This window comes from Branchiostoma lanceolatum, chromosome 2 (genome assembly GCF_035083965.1).
Source record: "Branchiostoma lanceolatum isolate klBraLanc5 chromosome 2, klBraLanc5.hap2, whole genome shotgun sequence".
NCBI lineage: Eukaryota > Metazoa > Chordata > Leptocardii > Amphioxiformes > Branchiostomatidae > Branchiostoma > Branchiostoma lanceolatum.
This window is the reverse complement of record NC_089723.1, coordinates 11,455,894-11,477,821: the sequence shown is the minus strand read 5'-3', so window position 1 is coordinate 11,477,821 and position 21,928 is coordinate 11,455,894. Positions and strand designations below refer to the sequence as shown.

The following is a 21,928-nucleotide window of genomic DNA, read 5'->3' as shown; positions in this document are numbered from 1 at the left end:
GATGAACACGTTTTCCTCACAATTCTACATCTATAATTCTGAATATATTTTCAGGCATGCGAATTCTTGAGACTCATACAAATTATATTTTGCCACCCCTGCATATCGATTATTCTAATCCAACATGGCGGTTGGAGTCGAAGAAGAAACAAAGTCGTTGGCGAATTTCCTTGGTTTGCCTGCTTATAAAGTCACCACGCAAGAAGATCTCAAGGTGAGAAACACATGATGACCTTGAGTGTTTAGTGAACCCTTTTTCTGGGTTACTTAGAAGCACGATTTGTAGAAAAATTTGACGATTTCGTATGAATGACTAAAGATCAACCTGCCGCCGACAAACAAATTCCATAGAAATTATTATTATTTGTGGAGGCAAGCCATATTCTGCTATTTCTATTTTCTCCAAGCAGAGGTTTTGGTCGAGTGGGGTAGGAGTGTCCGGGATTTTTACGTAAAGAATCCCGGATACTCCTACCCCACTCGACCGAAACCTCTGCTTGGAGAATATAGAAATTGCAGAATATGGCTTGCCTCCACTTCTACAGATCCCGTTCAGGGGGGGATTAGGGTATTCCAATTTGGGCCAATAATACATGCATTCCTATGGGGAAGTTCACAGAAATTAGGTGTCATTATCTCAGGAACCAACTTACCTTTAAATTCTTACCTGTTCTCCTTGCTGTTCTGCAGACCGTCATCTGTCAGAATTACGAGAACTTCTATACGGCTCTTCTCCGGGGAAAACACCCCCGAGCGAGAGCACTTGAGTCAGTCCATTAGCCTTATAAGGGCCCGCTCGTGACCATCCCACTATCTCCCGGGGGTCCCTAAGACAAACCAAGGACAAACAGATGGAGAAAGGTCGTTTTTGTCAACAAATTCTACAAGTACAAGTATGAAGTCTAACCTATCATACCCACCTCAGAATGGCCAAGATTTCAACAAAAATCCCACCAAGAAAGGCTTTCAATGTTTTAATGCCCTCTTTTTCTTCTCCTTGTGATTATGTGCACAACCTCATCATACTGAGGGCTACGGCACAGTATTTTGGTCAAGGTCAATTAGGGCACTGGTTGCTCGCAGTCTACTAGTATTTGTGTTTTGTGTCCGGTGTTCTCTGTCCCCTGGCTCCTCAGGGGCGCCACTCCCTGACCGTCACCCGGTGCTGGGGGTGCACACCCCAGTTCTTCCGCGACCAGGGTCCGAGGTAGTGCGCGACAAAAAAGTGGCATTGCTGAAAAGCATATGAATTGGTGTGTTTTTGGTGAAAATTGCGTTTCGGTCCGAGCCGTATTTCGGATATCCATCCTTGTTGATAGTGAAATGTCCCTTGACCCGAGATTGACCTTTGTTGCATTCTGTGGGTGATGTTGACTCAGCACTAAGAATACATACCGGCCAACAGAAAGACACCTTTTTAAACATCATGGCCTCTAGAAAACAGACTGTGATCAGTAACTGTTATAGTTAATGATCGACCCCCAACTTCCTAACCTCTAACCTTGACTAATACGTCATGAATAAACAGTTCATTTTACACCAGTATGGACTCCGGGTGTCTCAGTCTATAGCTCCTTAGAAACTACTTATAAACGTGCTAAGGACATAACATCTGGCGACGAGGATGACCAAGAACAAGACAAAGAACCTTCGGAAGTAATACTACATCCTTCAAAGATCCTTTTGGCATCTAAACAGTGAGTAGATGGATAGGGCAGCAAGGGAATGAGAGAGCCTGTGTTTGACAAAAGTCAAAACATATGTCTCACATCTAGACTAGAATGTACCTGAATGCATGTGCTTGTATACAAATGTAAAATTTTGTGGTTATGTGTGTCAGTACATGAGCGTGGGTTGGAATGTTGTAAGTGTGTGTTTGTACATATAGTATATAGTGTTGCTTTTTTGTTGCTCATTTCTTTCGTATAGCCACAATGCTACTGTCCTGTTAGCTTGAGCAGTAAAGGAACAGGAAACATGGTCATCCAGGTTTAAAAACCTAAAACTGGGGATAACAAACTCCTGCACTATGTAAACGTATGCTCATTGTCCACCTCCACCCCCACTAGTACTGTAGCATCCCCAAAGCATTCCTTCAAGCCCACCCACAGAGTGACCCATATTTTCCTCAAGGAAATTCCATTCGATGCTAAACCCCCATGAATAGCCTTGAGGCCCAGAAAGGGTAGAATGCTGAGGTAGCCCACCCCACTAGCCCACCTCACTAGCCCACCCCATCGAATCCGCAAACCCCTAAGAGGTACATCCACAACGCATGGCTTACAGGGAGCTGCAATACCACAAGTTAATGTTAATGCCAACTGTGTTCCATCTCCACTTCACTGCAGTTTTAAGTTCAGTTTTATGTAACGGTCAACCTTACATCTATGTACCCACTTTATCCACACCATGTGATTTCTATTATTTTCAATTGATTGTCTAAAAACCAGCTATGTTGCTTATGTAGACCATTTGTCACCCAGCTTACTTTTTGTTATGCCTCTTATACTGTAACTATGGTTTATCATAGTTAAATCTCACTATTTTCCGTTAATTGTTATCAGTTCCTATGTGACACCATATCCTCAAACCACCATTCCGCGGTTGTATGGCATTCAGACCGCTCTGAGATTGGGCGGGCAACGGGGGGTGCGTGCATGGTCGGACATTTATACCTGCCAAACAGGACGACACGGCATGTACACTTTCTTCTGTGGGCCCAACATAGAAAATGCTGAATGGTTGCAAACTATTACAATGTAGATTGATATTGACTTCGCCGGTGAATCGCTCTGGAGCTCCGGACCCAGAGGAGATCCTGTACACCAGCCCAAGAACCTTCACCAAGAGAAGAAGCTAGAAGAACATCGCCGCCTGAGCCAAGAACAACAAGACTGCCCATCCACCACAGTCCAAGGTTCTGCAGCGAGAGAAGAGAGTCCAAAGACGTCACCACTGTTGCTGAAAGCCTGCAGCGCTGAACGCCAGAGCCTCCACGTGGCCAATGCAAGACACAGCCGATGCAAGGGCAGAGACAACGCCAGAAACCACACTCGGACTCCCTTCTGTTTACATGTTTTGACCTTTGTGACAATTGTAATTGTTCTAGAACAATAGTTGAAGTCACGTGAGGTCAAGTGAGGTCATGTACTAGTAGTGCACTTAGACCTTGCAGTTACATGTTTTTTGCTGTACTGTGATTGGTTAAGCCACCAGGGCACTTCGCACTGATCTTTATATAACTTATAAGACAGGACACTCTGTACTTGGCTCATTCGAGCCCTATACCATCGAGAAAGCCACACCAAGGCGAAACTAGTCTGGATGTGGGCTTGAATAAAGTCTCAAACAGAGACTATGCGGCTATAGCGTCTTTTCTGAAGATACGGCGTGAGTGTGTGCTGTTGGCTTGAGGTTGCCCACTACTAAGTTGCCAATACATCCAGGCATTCTTGAGTTATCATCCCATGGACTTTCACATTCCTGTACAATTCCTAGAATTCTTGCAATCTGCACGCAATATAGTAAAAATTGAGGCGTCGCCAAAAAGTTGGGAGCACAAGCAATTTTTTTGGCCTTACCAAGTAATAGTCCTAATAATCAATACCAAAATAATGGAACAAAAGTTAGGAGCACCATCAAAAATCTAGAAGCACCACTACAAAAAGTTGGAAGAACAAGCAAAAGTCTTTGCCATACCAAGTAATACTCCTATTAATCAATGTTAACAACCTGGAATAAAGTATTTGAATAGATCATTAAAGATGAAAGCCTACATTGATGGTGCAGAACGGCAATTCAATTTATTCAATACCTTCCTACATACCAGTATAGAGGGATTTTTAGAAAAATCGGGCATAGGTTCCCCGGCTCGCCCCTATCCGGGGGCCACGGTGCCTCATGGTGGCTATGTTAATTTAGCCTGGAGTCCAGCCTATTTAGCTTCCGTCCGTTACCCAAGCTCCGCTGCCGGCAGCGGAGCTTGGGTAGCGCAGCGGAGCTAGGGTAGCGGCCGGAAGCTAAATAGGATGGATTCCAGGCTAATGTTAATTTGCTGACACTGCCGACGGCAGTTTACTTGCCTTTTTCCAGCGCTAATGTCACGATCTATGAACAGGTTTGGATGGCTTAGAACAAAAAGGTGTTGATTTCTGTGTTTCAATTGAAAATTTACCGACTTTTATGAGAGTGACACTGTTTTTGTGAGCTTCCTCGGCTCAAATTGGGTTCTCAGGCTTAATATCTATGGTTGCGCGCTGCGCTACCATAGCTTAAAAAAAGTTAGATATTAGTTGCGCCAAGCAAAATATCATTGCGCGGCGCAACTGCGCAAGTGGGTATTTCGCACCCTGTAAAATGCTATGGTCACATTTCCAATCCGGGGCCCGGTCGGGCAGCCTGTTGGAACGAAAAGTGTGATATAAAAGACAACTTAAGACACAAAACCTACAAAAAATATTCCTAACCATTTATTGTGTATTTTCTTGATATGCATTTTATATTTTTCGTTTTCGGAAACAACCCGGCCGGGCCCCGGATTGGAAATGGGACCGCCGCAAAACTAAGGGAATTTCCCACCGATATAAGCACACGTTCATACAGCCAGAATGAAGGCAACAACCAATGGATCTTGCCCAATTCGATGCGTCCATGCTCGCATTGCTATATGCTTGCATTGTGCTGACGGCCTTCCCTATCCTGAAAAATTGCCATATTTCATCTATGCCCCAAATTGCACAAGAAGAAACTGATTTTGTCAAGAAAACGACCAAAAATAGACATAATACCATGTAGTTAGGTGTAAAGATTATGTATCTTTAATCTACATTGTAGTAGCTCAGTCGGTAAGCTCGCTTTGTAGTGATCATAAGGTCATGGGATCAAAACCCGAAAGTGGATTTCAACTGTCCCGAAAGTGTCCCAACCAGGGCCAAAGATGTGAACTTAGTGGGGGTCTGGATTAAGTTCCAGAGGTTCATGTTCAGCTTAGAACCTATACTCAAGTCTGAACCTAAACTCAAGCCATGGCATATGTGTGTTAGAAATAGTCTTTTCAGTTACATACAAAATTGCATGTTGGCAAACATTTTGCATGAAAAATATAATACATGCAAAATTATATACAATCAGTAGTAAACACAAAAGCTCTCAAACAGTGAAGAATTCCAACATACAATATACAAGTTTTTTAAAAATCAATACCTTTTTCTAATTTAGTAAAATTTCTAATAAGGCAAAAATAACAGAAGTACTTAATTTCGCCTCAAGAAAGAATAAAGCACGATACTGGATTTAATCTATCATATTATCGGGCAATATCAGCCCTCTATCGACATTTGAACCTGCAGTTTCACAAATTGTCGTTAGAGGGCGTTGTTCGCTAAAAATTTCAAGATTAGTTTCAAGGCCTGCCAATTGATAAAAATAATAACATATGCAATGCCTTTGTCTTATCATATGAACAGGACATCTTAAATTCCAAATTCAATTTTTTTTATTCATTGTAACCGAAAACACCGTTCAGCGGATCCGATGCTTCTTACTCACTATCAGTAACTTATGGTTGGTGCATGACGTATCGTGATGCGCATCTCTGATTGGTTGTGCCTACAGCTGGCAGTGCTCTGATTGGTAGAGCTGTAGGCGCGGTGCATCATGGGATTTTCTTTGTTTGAAATTGTTACACTCGTAAAAGCAAACATACGGCGTTGTCTTCAACTACATGTAGCGATATTCTAGTAAAGAAATGTATAAGTACAAGAATCTTTCGGGAAAACATACACTTATTTGCAGACTTATGGGGCCTTTGGCATTCAACCAACCCGGAAGTGTGCCGAGAGTAGCGTGGGTTTCCATGTATAAAGCTACCCTGTTGATTTAGCATTTTGCACGTCAAAATAAAAACAACTCCCGCTAAAGAGAACCCTGGAACATTTCAGATCCTAGCGATTATGTTTTTGATCAAAATATTTGTGGATACGTACGATGTCCCTGCAATTCCAGCCGTGTGCTTCCGTTGGAATTGCTGTCGCAAGTTTTATCAAATTGTGTGTTTTATTGCGTGTTATGTACATAATTACATTAATAGGTTTTGTAATGAACTTATTCTACATTTTTAAAGAAAGTACAAGTTGTAAGCCAAGACCAGCTTTTCTAAAAGCACTTGTTTGGGTACGGATTCTTTTAGGGTACCCACTCTGAGTAATACATGAATGAGACCAGAAAAGAATTTGCCGACTACAGATCCAGAGTGCTAATTATCTCCATGAAAAATGGAGATATAGTTTTGTGTGTGTGTTTGTGTTTCCCGTTTTTTTTAGTCAGCATAACTCAAGAGTATCTTCTTTTTGTAGTTCTTTATAAAATTATCAGTAATCAATGTTGTCAAGTATTTAGGAATATGGATCCCCAAAAGATCTACTGTGCCATCTGTCCACTTAATAGAAAAGTGCAAGGGAGTTGAAAGTCAGTTTCCTTTAACGGGCCTAGTTTTACAATTACGCATTTATCAGAGTTTGGAACAAGACCAGAAATTTTGGAAAAGTTTTTTTAAATCTAACCACAGCGCTTCCAACTTGGAAGGAGGGGTTTAAGGAAAAAGCTTGTATCATCAGCAAATTGTGACAATTTGCACGGTAGTCCTTTACACGCTAATCCTTCAACACTTTCATTCATCTGTATTCTTATGGCTAATATCTCTTCTGAGAGGATAAACAAATAGGGTGACAATGGACAACCTTGTGAATGTCTTAACCCCTGGTGCAGCCTGAAGGGTGCTGACAAATATCCTTGATGAATTACTATTCTACTTGTAGTTTTTGTGTATATGATATCCATCCATAGTAATAGAGATTTTCCAAATCCAAATCCAATAGAGATTTTCAAATCCAAACACATTCAATGTCTCCATCACAAAATCATTTCTTATTATTTCCTTGCCGGAAAAACAGACGGATTTTACTCTCCACGAATTCCTAGCTAGCACTCTATTAGAGTGCTAGCTAGGAATTCGTCTGAGTCTCTATCATAGCTTGGAACAAAACAGAGCTAGGTAAAACGCTCAATTTAAAATCGGAGCGTAACAGATATAGTACTAGTTACAGTGCCCAAAACAACAGTAACAGCACTCATAAACAGAGCATATATAGTATTGTAATAGCGCTCATAAACAGAGCATACAATGTAGTATGGTATTAATAACAGAGCTAGGTAAAGGGCTCAAAGGCGTTCAGGTAGTAAGATATGACAAAAATAGTTACTCAAGCAACTGGATAAAGTGTGTACTTGTTGTGACGAACCAAGAAACCACAATCCTGTCACTATGCAAACAAATTTCATTTGTTCTTCCGACATATGGCTTTTGTAGGTACCACAACTGCACACTGGCAATGGCAGAATGCTGACGGGATTGGCAACAGTATCTAAGTTTCTAGCCAAATCCTCACCATCAAATGGAGCAAAGCTTCTTGGGACAACACCTGAGGAACAGGCAGAGATAGCTCAGTGGTTAGAGTACAGAGTTACTGTAGTGGACAGGAGTCTGGAGAAGAAAGATGTTCAGGCCATGCTTAAGGTAAGATGGTCAAGTTTTGTTCTCTTCAGTTATGACCTGCTACTTCTACTACTTACTTGTACTTAGTACTCTGACCTCTCAATTAAATGTACCAGTACGTGTTTTTTTTTTTTTTCGCCTCAAAATGGTTATTTTAGACATTATTTTTATTTTATTTTCAGAATCAGGGCATAAATTTGGGAATTGGGATAGAATGTCTATCAATATCGCAGTGCTCGAAATACCCTGTTCTTCTTCTTGCACAGTTGCGCTGCGCAAGCACAATTTGCTTGGCACAACTTTTTCTAAACCATGGTAGCACTAGCGCCATGCGCAACCTCGATTTTGAGCTTGTGAACTCTATTTTTTGACAAATTTTTTCTCGGAAGTAGAAAAAATAATTGGCCAAGGAAGCTCGAGCTCAAAATCAAATGCAATGACTCTCATGATATATGCTAGGGGTGGGTACCGGTACAGAAAATTCAGGTCAGGTCCAGAGGGTCAGGTCCAGGTCCGGACTTGTACCTGTACCTGATTATAGTAGTGTCTTAGTACACCATATTTTGGAGAGCGAGACACAAGTAAAGGTCAATGTGAGTCCTACAAGTTATGTACAAATTGTATATTAGAATTATTGGTGCATACTAATGTGCAAAAAGAAAACGAAGATGTACCAAAACATGCAACCTTGTATTCAAGGTAACTTTTATCTCATAAAAGATTCAGAGATTGTCCGTCTTAGACAACAACTATAAACATTATGACCAGCAAGTAATCAATATGTTAGACGCTTAACAGCTTTCAGTATTTGCTACATGTAGCTTATCATGGGAAGAAACAAAAAGGAAGTTAACTATGAGGACTATTGGCACACAAGACGGAAACAAATATCGGGTAACTGATTTGTGGTTTGTTTGAGTGTCTTTATTTCGGGTGTAAATTTAATTGAGTGAAAGTGTATGTAATTTCTTAGGTTCGCACTTTGTCCCAAAATCAACTATACTCTCCTCGCCGTCTGTTGACTCATCCTTTAAGTGTTTCTAGATATGATTCACAGATAACGTTTTCAAAGAAGAGCAACCATGACTCGTTAAATCTGCTGTTTTGTATTTTCTTAGACCGGTTATGTGACCACCTGCTGGTAGTCTGGTACAGTGAATTTTCTAATCGGTCCATAGGCCGGTCCACTGATTTTTTCCGAACTGGTATTTTGGACCGGTCCATAACAAAATACCGGTTTTGGACCGGTACACTGTACACATGTACCGGTACCCACCCCTAATATATGCTAAATATTCAATTGAAACACAAAAATTGACATCCATACAAACAAATCAATACTTTTCACTTTAATGTAACCACAGGGCCACACCAATTTTATTCGTTGCTTCTCAGATTTTTCCCCAAAAAATTGGAGCGAAAGGGGAAAAAAAAATTTATAAGGGTTTATTACATGACATAAAGAATAAAAGGATTATTCAAGTTTCAGCTTTGTATGACTCATTTTATGCAATGCTCCCCTTTCTTTGATCTAGTACTATTATATCAGTATTAGGCCACAGCAAGTAAATTTTATGGATGACATCCTCCGCAGACTCCAAAATTAATGAGATAGGGCGGAAAAAAAACAAGGCGGGCCAAAAAAAACAAGATTCCTATATTTTCAAATTTTGAGATCATAAGTCTTGTTAAACAAGAATTGAGGCAACGAAATATGATATCATGACCAACAGGTCTTTTATTCCTGTATTCAACCAATGAGGTTTCATATAATAATATATAATATAAAACCTCCTTGATTTAATGTAAACATGTCCTTGTAGATGTGTATACATCTCAATAGACTAACTACAACAAATGCAGAAAAGAGGTTGTTGTACCATCATCTGAATGAACTACACTGGGAATTCATATGCGATGATGTGTATACAGCTCAATTAACTAGACCCCCCCCCCCATTATCTATATAATGTCCTTGCTAGAACAAAGGCAGAAAACAGCTTGTTATTATACCATCATGGGCAGGAACTACACTGGGTATTCATATGCAATGAAACACCTTAGACTGTCAACATTAAACTGTTCTTGAAGATGTGTATACAGCTCAATTAACTAGAACAAACGCAGAAAACAGCTTGTCATACCATCATGGGCAGGAACTACACTGGGTATTCATATGCAATGAACCACCTTAGACTGTCAACGTTTACGACATATTTGCCAATTTTTTGCATGTTGACCACCGTCGGAGGGTAATGAAATTTCTTGTTTTTTATTTTGAAATCAGGCGAAAATTAATGAGCGCGCTGATGTCATCCATAAAAATTACTTGGTGTGGCCTTACAAGGTTACCTTTTGCCATGTAATATATGGATTGATATTGAGAAATAGTTTTGATAAATCAAAAATTATAACTTATGATGAAATGTGACCACACTTTTAGGTATGTGCAGGCCTTTATAATCTATTTTGGTTGGCTATTGAGTTTAACAACTGAACAAATAGTAAAATTGTGAGTAAAAATTTGTGAATGGGAATAGCGACCCTTTTTTTTTCAAAATGGAAAAAAAAGGAGAGGCTATTCCGAGAAGCAACAAAATAAATTGATGTGGCCTATTTAACTTATTTTGATGTGCCTGAAACACAAAAATCAGCCAGAAAAAACGGCGGAATATTAGCCTGGAGTCCTACCTTCTTAGCTTTAGTCAGCTATGACAAAGACGGGGGCTGATCAGTCGACAAAATTTGGGGAAGTCCAATTTCTGTGTTGTCAATTGCTGTCAAAGTCTGATTTAGAATGACTTTTACCAACACAGATGAACTTTCAAGTGAATACTAGTAATAAGGGTTGGACAAGTTTTCAAAAATTCACTTGCCCTATCGGCCAAGTAGAAAAAAAATCTACTTGCCCGAACCAACTTTTGACTTGCCCGAAATCTAAATGACATTTTTTCTTTGCATTTTTGCTTGCAGTAATGAATTCTGTTATTTTTCAGTAAAAACGTCTTGTTAAGCATGTAATTATAGCAATGTTTTAACTACAAGACCAAGCTGTGTGGATGTCGTGACCGTATTTACGGAAAATGACAAAACTTGAACAAGCAGCATGATACATGTATTACAACGTATCTTCTTTAACTTAAACCACACCAATTTCATTTGTTGCTTCTCAGATTTTTCAGAAATAAAATCAGAGCGATATGGAAAAAATTGAAAAAGAATTTTGGCAAAAAGTCTAAGGTAAAGACACAGGCTTATTTAACATAAAGAACAACATTAAAGTTTTCAGCAAATGTGTGTCAATGATTCTTTTGATCCAGTACTACAATATTCCTGTGTTCACTGAGGGCTATTATTTTTCTCCCATTTCTTTAGTAAACAGAAGAAAAAATCAGGTATTTGTCATATGATGGAAAAGTTACATTTAGAGTGTTGTGGATCTAATACAACTAAACATGGTTCTTATGATATGGCCAGTTTTGAATCATTGTTGTGAAATTTGTATTTTTTGAAAACATTATATAGTCAATATCAAGCCATACATGTACATCAAACAACACCTTCAAATCATTTTTTGCAGTATAACATTTAGAAGTTGAACAGAAATTTAGAATAACCTAAATATAAACTCAATCAGTTGAAATGTTGTGGGAACCCTCAGAGTGTGTCATATCCACAATGTTGCTGTTCAATGAAAGAAGGAAAATGCTACATTGAGAGAGTGCTCTCAGGGATATCATGTTTCAAAGGATTTGATGTTGCAAAGTTTCATGCCAGCAGGTCTACAAACTGAGAGAGCCATGGGTGTTTGTTTACATGTACTATGTGAGCCAAATTGTCCTGTTTTGGAAATGAATTCATAATCTTTTGGAATATTTTGAGAGAAATGTAGTTTCTAATGATAAGATACATTGTTGTGTGGTGTTTTTGTGATCCTTTCACTGGAATAAAGTTTGTTTTGAAACAGACTGCATGAAAAAATCTTACTTGCCCGATCGGGCAAGTGGGGGAGGACATCCACTTGCCGGAACAGCACTTTCACTTGCCCCGGGCAATTGGGCAACCATACTTGTCCAACCCTGAGTAATAGATAACACAGTTTGATATGGATCTTGCAGATGACCTTGCTTTAGTTGCTGAATTAATAACAAAATGCAGAATCTCTACTCTCACCTCTCAAATAAACGTACCGGTACGTTTATTTTTTTTCGACTCAAAGTCCGCCCGGTACGTTCTTATTTTAGACGGTACGTTTATTTTTTTTTTCAGAATCATGATCAGGGAATTGGGATAAAATGTCGGTGCAGTACTCAAAATACCCGGCACAAGCACAATTTGCTTGTCGCAACTCATTTCTAACTCCTGGTAGCGCCGTGTGCAACCTAGATTTTGAGCTTTAGAACTCTATTTTGCGAGAATTTGTAGAAAAAATTGGGCCGAGGAAGCTCGAGCGCTAACTCACAGTCACCGGTACCACACACGCACACACACGCGCGCGCTATCACTCTCAGAAAATACGCCAAATTTTCAATTGAATCTCGGAAATCGCCGTCCAACCAAATAAAACAACGAGTTACCGATACTTTTTAATTCTTTTGTACCCATAGTCAACCTGTTTTGATGTGTCTGAAAGGCAAAAATCAGTCCGAAAATAGGGCAGCGCTCGGCGAGGATACGAGTAAACAAACAAGATGGCGACTGTTTCTGTCCAAACCCCGCTAAATCTCGCGATACCGCGCGAGAGAATGACAACGCCACCTAGCTACATTGGTAAACATTGCAGTTCAATAATTCCAGGATCGTATTCCAGTGAATATTTCAATTATTTCTACGGGCAAAATTAAGTTATTGTTTTGCTGTTTTTGCTACATTGTGAATTTTCTAAGCTGAAAAGTTTTTACCTTTTTTTTCTTCAATTTTCTTTTTAAAATTTTTTATTCTTTTTAAACTTGTAATATTCAGAGTTTTTGTGTCAACAACTGACTATATACTAAGTATACATACTAGTATGTAGAGTAGAGTATAGAGTAACTAAGATTTATTCAGCCAGGTAAGAAAGTCTCTCAGATTTATCAAATTGCAGGTAGATTTTTCCAACATGCAATTTTGCATGTAACCAAAAAAATGACTGCAGTTACTTTGGAACTAGACAGCCTTCTTGTTTTACGTTGTAACAATGATTATATTTCCAAACTAGAAGTGTCAAAGGATTTTTTGGCTTTATCTGCTGTCCATTAATACCCCTAATTGCAAATAACAGTGTCAAAGATGCACACACATGAGAACACGTATTAGTAAATAGACATAGCTTACATGTCAATTTTGACATTTTCCGGGGGGTACTTTTATTCCAGGGGGTACTTTTATTAGATTTGGAAGATTTTTCCGGGGGGTACTTATATTCCAGGGGGTACTTCTATTTGAGAGGTTAGAGTACTCCAATCTCTGGAGGAATCTGTATCCCTAGTGGGCCTTTGCTGTAATGAATCAAAGACTGAATACATTGGTAACATTTCTGGAACAATAATAGGAACTCAGATCCTTATCTTGACTTGAAACTAGAGAAGCCCTAGCATGAGAAGGAAGCAACAAGTTGGATAGAATATGGAAATCTAACATTCCTAACAAACTGAGGGCAACCACTTTTTCTTACCCTTGTGGAACCGATACTGCTCTATGATGCAGAAACTTGGACACTTACTGACTTAGCTGTCAGGTCAAAAACAGGATGGGACCTACCCAAAGCTTCTGCACAGGGCATAGAACATATCTTGGACACAACTTGCTACTGTCAAAACAATATATGGAAGTCTTACACGGCTATCTCAAATGCTCACCCACCGTCAAGTAACATTTGCTGGAAATTGCTGTCGAGCCATGCAGGAAATAGTTTCAGACGTCCTCCTATGGAAACCAAGAGCCCAAGTTCATTGCAAACGTTTGACTTTGACTGACATTTTAGTTAGACTAACTTAGAGGCACTGGAATTGAATATGAACACTTAGAAAAAATGATGACTCAACGCTGCTTTCTATTGGGGACGCCATTGTTTAGCCTTTCCCGCGCCATCCTCTTACCATTTTTTTAACTTTACCCGTGCTCAAATAATGCACGCTTGCGCCAGATTCAAAATGGCGCCGGTATTTGAAAAGGGGTCTATTTGAAAGCACCGTGGCCCCATAGGGGTCATAGCGGGGAACCTATGCCCAATTTTTCAACATTAATATTATATTTTATTGAAGTGCTGAGGAAGATCATCATGATTTGAACAAGCTACATTGTGTGTACAGTTATTCTGTTCAATATCTACATACTTAATAGGTATGGTCCTGAGGCATAATTGAATAGATATAACCTACCTGTATATTATCTTATTTCCCTCGGACAGTTGTATGGACAGGTATCAGGTCTTTTCCCCCTCTGGACGTTTCCCCCCCTGGACGTTTCCCCCCTGTTGAAAACATTTCCCTCCCCCAGGTCGATTCCCCCCCAGGCCAAAGGTCACCATTACTCTCTCTCTCTCTCTCTCTCTTCCATAGCTTAGTCAGCCGTCCGGGCAGCATGTCTTACAGTAATGCGCAAAAGGTCCATTTTAATGGCATAGAAATCGCCTTGTATATGCTTGTTAAAAGTAGCTGTAGGAGGCCTCTTTGTTGGAAATGTTGGTGTTTTTGAGTTTGAATTGACAGGTAAGGGTTGTGGCTATTTCATTTCGTTAGAAAAACAGGGTTTTAGCTATGTTTGAAGTGTCCGGTAAACTTTGAAATAGGTGTAGTTTGGATGTGATCAGGTCTTGTGAAGGGGGGTCAAAGGTCATCTCGCCATGTTTTGATATAATTTCACCAGTTTGCGCCGGTGGAAAATCGGCGAAACTCATTAGATCGACACTTTAGAGGTCAGACTACGCTGCCAATGTGAGTTTTCCATGATCTAAACTTCAGGTACTAGTAGGTGACTTTAAACAGCCGTTTTCGTATATTCTTACAATAGGAAGTCTAGGGGCTTGTCGTTTCCCCCCCCAGGTCGATTCCCCCCCCAATCTGACTAATGGCAGTCGCTACAATTTTTGAAATACATATATAACGTTACATACACTGAATGTACATACCTTTATACTGGATAAAATCAGTAACATTATATCATATATATATGTCACATGCAGTAGAGATGGCGATTCAGGACAATCGGCGATTGTCCTAGGACAGATCGTGATCGCCGTTTGTCATAGGACAGACTGCGATCACGATCTGTCCTAGGACAATCCCCGATTCTACTGGTAGAGATTGCGATCGCAATCTGTCCTAGGACAAACGGCGATTCTACTTGCCTGGACAAATTCTGATTAGATGGAAATGCTTTGGAAAATAGAATAAATCATTGCACAACATTTCAATCAGGTTTAGCATACTACCTACATTGCACAATTATCAACTATTTTAGGTGAATTACTTCATATTTTCTAATGGATGAATGAGTATGTTTTCTGATAATGTAATTTCTGATGAAGCTGAGTGACAAAATTTTGATAATGTGTGAAAGATATCAGTTGGAAGAAGGTGATCCAACAATGTTTCAGTATGCAAATTTTGAGGTGTCAAGATATTACTCACAGTTTCACAACTATTGAATTCACAACCATTATATATATGGCCTCCGTCGGTCAGTATTGACCATGGTAAAATCCATGGTCGAATTCACAACCATAGGAAAACAATAACAATTGCAAAGTGAGAAAACAGGTGTCAAAATATCAATCTCAGTTTCAGGATACTACAGTTTCATACCTTTATCATTTCACAGTCAGACATATACTGAATGACTTCAGAACAATAACAATTAGAAGGTGATCAAACAGGTGTCAAAATATTAATCACAGTGTCACACTTCATGTACCATATCTTAGCATCATTAAGTTTGGATCGCCGTTTGTCCTAGGACAGATAGCGATCGCAATCTCTACTAGTAGAACGGCGATTGTCCTAGGACAGATCGCGATCGCAAATTTGTCCAAGTAGAATCGCCATTTGTCCTAGGACAGATTGCGATCGAAATCTCTACTAGTAGAATCGGCGATTGTCCTAGGACAGATCGCAGTCTGTCCTAGGACAAACGGCGATCGCGATCTGTCCTAGGACAATCGCCGATTGTCCTGAATCGCCATCTCTACTGTTACATACATACATACACACATACACACATACACACATACACACACACACACACACACACACACACACACACACACACACACACACACACACACACACACACACACACACACATACATATGTACTTTTGGAGTAGGTGCTGCATGTGCAAACTGGCGACAGCGATCGTCAAGTCCGCCTGACCAGGCTGGGCACTCCGCCCGCTGTAGTCCCATGAATGTCACAGGATTAGAAACTTACAGCAGCTTTGTCTCATTTTTCAGCGTATAGTAACCTGTTAGTAAGCATTTTCCCATTTCTGACTGTACTGTTAATATATAAAGATGAGACAGTCGGAGTTAATGTACGCAGCTAGTGAAACCGCATACACTTTACAGCACAGTTTACTGCTCCATTAAATTGTATGTTGATTAAATCTTTATATATTTCTAATCCTATAAGTATAACTGGGCGCAATGATAATTTGGGATGGCGACATTTCTGAGTAATGGCAGGCGCAGTGAGCTTGGTCAGGCATGGGGACTTGGAAATCGCTGTGCCACCCGCTAGCACTGGCGACTTTAGCGGCCTGCAGCTAAACTCGTAAATTTTGGAACGTTATAGAATGTATCTAACGTAACATGACCTATTTACGTGCAGGAGTAGTTAACGTCCAGATTGGGTCATGTGCACATGTCGCGGTGTATTATGCCAAAGCCTGTTCTCTTGAGAAACAAAGAACCTCATAAGTATGATCCTCAGCCATCTCTCTCTCTTTTATACAAAACATTTAAGAGGGTTTACATCCAGCGACATTACAGAATTAACTCCTGAACCAGTAACAACAAGTTGCACGGAAGCGTCATGCATGACGCATTTCATATGTAATTCAACACCGCGTATTCCATCATATTTTTCTAACTTACACGATAGCTAGTATGTTTTAAACGTAGCTGACGTGAAACCTTTCTTTGATATGCAGACTATCCATGATGATTCGAGGTTTGAAACTCTTGCCAGTTTTAGGAAGGTATGATAGAACCTAGCGACCCCCGCTCAGATGATACATTTTTGTACGGCATAACATCATGGCCATGGAATTTCGGGGGAAATTCACAATACAAAAATCGTTTTGTTCCATCGCGTCAGGCAAGCGGAAGGACAAACATAGTGACTTTACTGTCATTTGTCTGTTGACTACATTCAACAGTTACTGTGCTTTTTTTTTCCGGTCTATGTTCTTCAAGCATAGCGCTAGAAGGGAAAATACTGAGGTGGACGATAAAGGGTAAGCCTAGCACAATTCTACACCATACACCCCAGTATAAATACATGCTCACACGGCGTTAAACAGGCGGAGAAAAAATAAAAGACCATGCATTTTCTTGTTAGAAGAGCTGATATTTCTACCCATGGGTTAAACATTTGGCTCTGTCCACGTGGTTTTAGAATAAATAACTTTTTGAATAAATCGGACGTAAACTGGTCATGTTACGTTATGTGAAAGTAAATTGTGCATCTAGTATATTAAGAATCTAACGTGATAGTCACTAGCTGCATGTAACCTGGTTTACAGACGGGGGAAATGACTGGGGGGGAATCGACCTGGGGGGGAAACGACGGGGGGGGTCGACCTGAGGGGGGAATCGTCTTGAAACCTTATGGACACAGTTTGACATTTTCGAGGGGGTACTTATATTTCAGGGGGTACTTATATTAGATTTTGAAGATTTGTCTGGGGGGTACTTCTATTTTAGGGGGTACTTCTATTTGAGAGGTGAGAGTATCCACAAATTATATAGGAAATTATAACATTATTATAAGATTAGCTTGGGGAAATACGTTACCGGTAGCCAGGAATCCAAACCTATTTTCGCTCCCGAGTCTCCTCTCCGCAAATTTGCGTCAGTTTCTCGACCCTCAACTTCTTCAGCATGTTCCTGGGTGTCTTCCCCAGCTTCCCATGACCCGAAAACTGACTCGAACTTCAACTTGAGTCTAAGTCGGCGTCTGACAGTTCCTCGACGAAAAACTGTGGTACTCAGTTCTCGTCCATGACGATCGAATTCGAACGGGTTCCAATGGCGGGACAAGGTGAAATTCGTCGTTCCACTTACGGGGGTGTGAAAAATATTGTTTTTAGTCATTCCATTTCAATTGAATTGAAAAATTTTTATATATTTTAAGACGGTTTTGTGAATTTTAAGACGATAAAGATTTTTTTAAACTGTTAAGAAAAAGATTCATAAAAAAGATACTCTACAAAATGGAACGGTTGTGTTATGACGTCATAATTGGTGTGTTATGACCCGGGTGTGTTGTGGCCCCATATCACATGGGCAATGGAGGCTCCTGATTGGTCGACGCCATCTAGCTATGTGATAATTTGTCTTTGATGTACAGTGTGTGCGTTTCTTCCTTGTGCAGGAGCTGAACTCTTACCTGTTAGACAAGGTGTACTTTCTGGGTTTCCACCTGTCTCTAGCTGATCTTGTCATGTATCATGGACTACATCCTGCCATGGTGAGTTGGGAAACTTCACAGGCCTTCATCAAGAATTTTTTTCTTTAATTGCTGCATGACCAGAGACATGTGCATGTAAGTTGTAACATAACATGACCAGTTATCGTGCACTACCAGTTATCGTCCAGTTTGGGTCATGTCCACATGTCGAGGTGTATTTTGCCAAAGCTAGTTCTCATGAGTAATAAAGAACGTCATAAGTATGATCCTTAGTCATAACTCTTCTTTATACAAAACAATGAAATAGGTTTCCGTCCAGCGACATACTAGTAACAGGATAAACTCCTGAACCACTAACAGCCAGTTGCATGGAAGCGTTATGCATGACATACTTTTTATCTGCAATTCGACACCGCGTACTTCATCATGTTTCTCAAACTTACACGATAGCTAGTATCTGTTAAAGTAGCAGACGTTAAGCCTTTCTTCGATATGCAAACTATCCATGGCGATTCGAGGTTGAAAACTCTTTACTAGTTTTAGGAAGGTTTGATACAACCCAGCGACCCCCGCACCGGTGGTACATTATTGTACGGGAAATATCATGGCCATGCGTTTATCATGTGAACGCCTCGTGCCGCGCATGTCGTTGAAATTCACTGCACAGCATTGTTTTCTTTCATCGCGTCAACAAGCAGCAGGACAAACATAGTGACTTTACAATCATTAGTGTCTGTAGACTACTTCAGACAGTTGCATTTTTTTCTGGTCTATGTTCTTCAAGTATAACGCTAGAGGGAGAAAGACTGAAGTGGACGATAATGGGTAACCCAAGCACAATTCTTCATCATAGACCTCAGTAGAAATACATGCTCCCACGGCTTGAAACAGGCGGAGAAAAACTAAAGTTACAGACTATGCATTTTCTTTTTAGAAGAGCTGATATTTCTTCCCATGGGTTAAACATTTGGCTCTGTCTGTGCGGTTTGAAGATAGATACGTTTTTAATAAATTGGACGATAATTGGTATGGTAACGTATTGTTGTTGGAAAGGGGACATGTCCACATTTGTCCAGAAAAAAATACAGTAGTCTATTAAGACACCAAGTAAAAGAAATTAGAATATTATCCTATTTCTAGATTTCTGTCTTGCTCCATAAGTTGCATCTCAGAATAACCCTCATGTGGCTGCTATTACAATGCTTCAATATATCCACATTGGCAAGTAATAGACATCTTTATGCAAACCATATCATCATCGGTTTGTTGAAGCTCTTAACATTTTGTAATTATTGCTTTAATGTCTTGTCCAGGGCCAGCTGAGTTTCTATGAGAAGCAGCAGTACCAGAATGTGTCGAGGTGGTTTGACCAGATACAACATTATCCAGGTACAGCACCTATAGAAAATCTCCCTCTGCAGTAGATTCATTTTACCTTATTATTAGTGCTAACTGCTAGCTTGCGAGAGCTGCATGTATGCATGTGTACCAAACTGATCTGGCTTATTTTAGGTTGTTTGCTCAAGCTATAAATGCATTACCGTGTTGTTTATTTTGGTGTGCCAAATAATGTCCTCAAAGAATATGCCGATTATGAGAGTTTAGTGTGTTCCCAGATGGCATCAAATTTTAGTAAACTGGTAGTGCATTTTTGTCCGAAACTGTATCTGTTATAAATACTATAATTTTATGTACTTGTGTGTATCTAAATAAATTTTACTCTCTGTACAATTTACATAGCCTGTACCAGGCTCCGTGCGATCGCTGGGAAAATAGTAGAAATCGGCCAAATAAAGTGAATAGTATGCCAGGGGTAGTCTACTATTCACTTTATTTGGCCGATTTCTACTATTTTCCCAGCGATCGCGCGGAGCCTGGTAGAGGCTACTATTTACATTGTATAAACAAGAGGATAACAACTGTTATGTTATAAAGAAGTGTACAATGAGGTTCCTGACTTACATGTAGGGCAGTGCCAGTGTATTTTCTATTGTAAGTGATTTTCACAATGTTCTCCCTCTCTTTAGGTGTGCAGCAACACCTACCCCAGCTAGTGTTCCTGAGAAACATTCTCTACAGCAGTTTTGATCACTAACCAGTTACACCAGTCACTACAGGCCAACTCCACAATCACTGCTGCTGCAGGCTGTTTTCTTGCCAATACCGGCAAGGTCTCCCTCAACCTCAAGAAAGAAGGGACAAGAACAAGAACAAAGATCTGAAGAGAATTACATGTACAGTAGTGTGGTGATGTGGACTGAGACATATTAAAGATGTAGTATCTTTTAAATCAAGCATAAAGAAGAAAAAAGTGCATTTCAAATGAACATATGTATTCTTCATGGGAAGTGGCACACAGGGCAGTATACAATGTACCTGATTATTCGAATGTGATGCAATCATGATAGCTGATACAGGAAGATAGTGTCTAATATCAGTATAAAAGGATTGTTGTAAATTTCTTCCCACTGAAACATTCCATTTTGAGAATGTTAAATGTTTTCCACATGGCACCAAAACATGTTTGTTTCAAGCCATCAATAACTTTGGGATATGTTGAAGCCTTGTACAGTGTGTACATGGTTTTTGTTTAGTATTACTGTTGTTCATAATGATTGCTTCTCTGCAGGATAGTTCTCTAAAGTAAACTAACTCCCTATGTTTAAACCTTAACCAAGACTGATAATGGCTACAAAACTAATGTGTTGAAAGTACTTTATTTCGTTGATAAATTATTTAATACTTATAATGCAGTGTGTGTCTGTTTGCTGGATTGAATTTTGACAGAAGGTAATGTTTACCAGTCAGCCTGAGTACCAGCCTCCGTAGTGACCGCTGGCTCCAAAAAATTTGCTTGGTAACCGAATTTTTTTGAGCCAGCGGTCACTACGGAGGTTGGTACTCAGGCTACCTACCAGTAGCATTGCATTAAGTCATTGATAGCTACATGCAGTGCCAGCTGGTCCTTATGGTGCAGGTAAATTCAGTCCTGTAACTTATTATCTTTGACAAGTGCATATACTTAAACACAATACTCCGAAATTTTCATTACACATTTTCATGAACAGAATTAACACTATGAATAAGGTTGTACATTTGGTTGAGTCCATTTAGTGACTCTTTCAAAACAGTACTGTTGGAGTGAGTCACTCTCCAAGTCCTCTGTACCCAAACTGTCCACATTTCTTCCCAGCTACCCTGCAGCCAAATTTCAGTACTTCATCCAGAGGCAGGCTGCGGCACATGGCTGCAATGATGGCTCCATTAAATGTGTCTCCTGCCCCTAGTGTGTCTACAACCTGTCCAGGTGAAAAGGCATCAGAGTGGTGGTGCACACCATCAGGCCCCATCACATCTGCTCCAGCCTCTCCCCATGCACAAACCACTGTGGCACTGAGGACACAAAATTAAAAGACATGAGAACAAACTTTAGAGACATCTAGCATCATTTTGATGAACTCCAATCTGACCTTACCATGGTGATGCAGTGTTGATGGTACATTTTCTCATGAACAATGAATGAAGGCTAAACCTACTCTTCCAATATTTGTCTTTTAAATTTCTCATCTTTTTCACTGAAACAGTACTTGCGGTAGTACCTTATGCATTTACTAATACATGTACTAGCTGATAATAAACAATGAAAGAAGTTCAATTCTGTCTCCTACTTGATTTCAAATTTTATTTTTCCAAAATGAAATCTTGATGGTTGATCTTTTAGAAGAAATTCTTTTGGTCAAAAATTATATCAGACAAACTTCTGTTG

At 39.8% G+C, this 21,928-nt stretch overlaps 3 protein-coding genes and 1 long non-coding RNA gene across 8 annotated transcripts in view; 2 read left to right on the top strand and 2 right to left on the bottom strand.

Moving 5' to 3' along the window:
• LOC136427449 (uncharacterized) overlaps positions 1–727 on the bottom strand; it is a 70,466-nt gene extending 69,739 nt beyond the window's left edge. The window contains exon 1 of the mRNA XM_066416302.1: positions 654–727. The gene's annotated coding sequence lies outside the window, so the exon portion shown is untranslated. The remainder of the gene's footprint in view (positions 1–653) is intronic.
• Positions 86–21,817, top strand: LOC136427452 (eukaryotic translation elongation factor 1 epsilon-1-like). Of its 3 annotated transcripts, none has more exons than XM_066416310.1 (5): positions 86–214; positions 7,367–7,573; positions 18,127–18,222; positions 19,476–19,551; positions 20,190–21,817. In XM_066416310.1, exons 1-5 carry the CDS (start codon positions 125–127, stop codon positions 20,255–20,257), a joined length of 537 nt encoding a protein of 178 aa, XP_066272407.1. In that variant the 5' UTR covers positions 86–124; the 3' UTR covers positions 20,258–21,817. The 3 variants fall into 3 exon arrangements, with proteins under 3 accessions (XP_066272407.1, XP_066272409.1, XP_066272408.1); XM_066416311.1 differs by lacking the exon at positions 86–214 and adding an exon at positions 790–893; XM_066416312.1 differs by lacking the exon at positions 18,127–18,222.
• Positions 1,128–3,355, top strand: LOC136427453 (uncharacterized). The gene is made up of 2 exons (XR_010754433.1): positions 1,128–1,697; positions 2,764–3,355. It is a non-coding gene; the product is annotated as an uncharacterized lncRNA (long non-coding RNA).
• LOC136427451 (ketohexokinase-like) overlaps positions 20,861–21,928 on the bottom strand; it is a 15,433-nt gene continuing 14,365 nt past the window's right edge. For all 3 annotated transcript variants that reach the window (XM_066416307.1, XM_066416308.1, XM_066416309.1), the window contains one exon: positions 20,861–21,555. In XM_066416307.1, the coding sequence (XP_066272404.1) occupies positions 21,309–21,555 (247 nt within the window). In that variant the 3' untranslated portion in view covers positions 20,861–21,308. The remainder of the gene's footprint in view (positions 21,556–21,928) is intronic.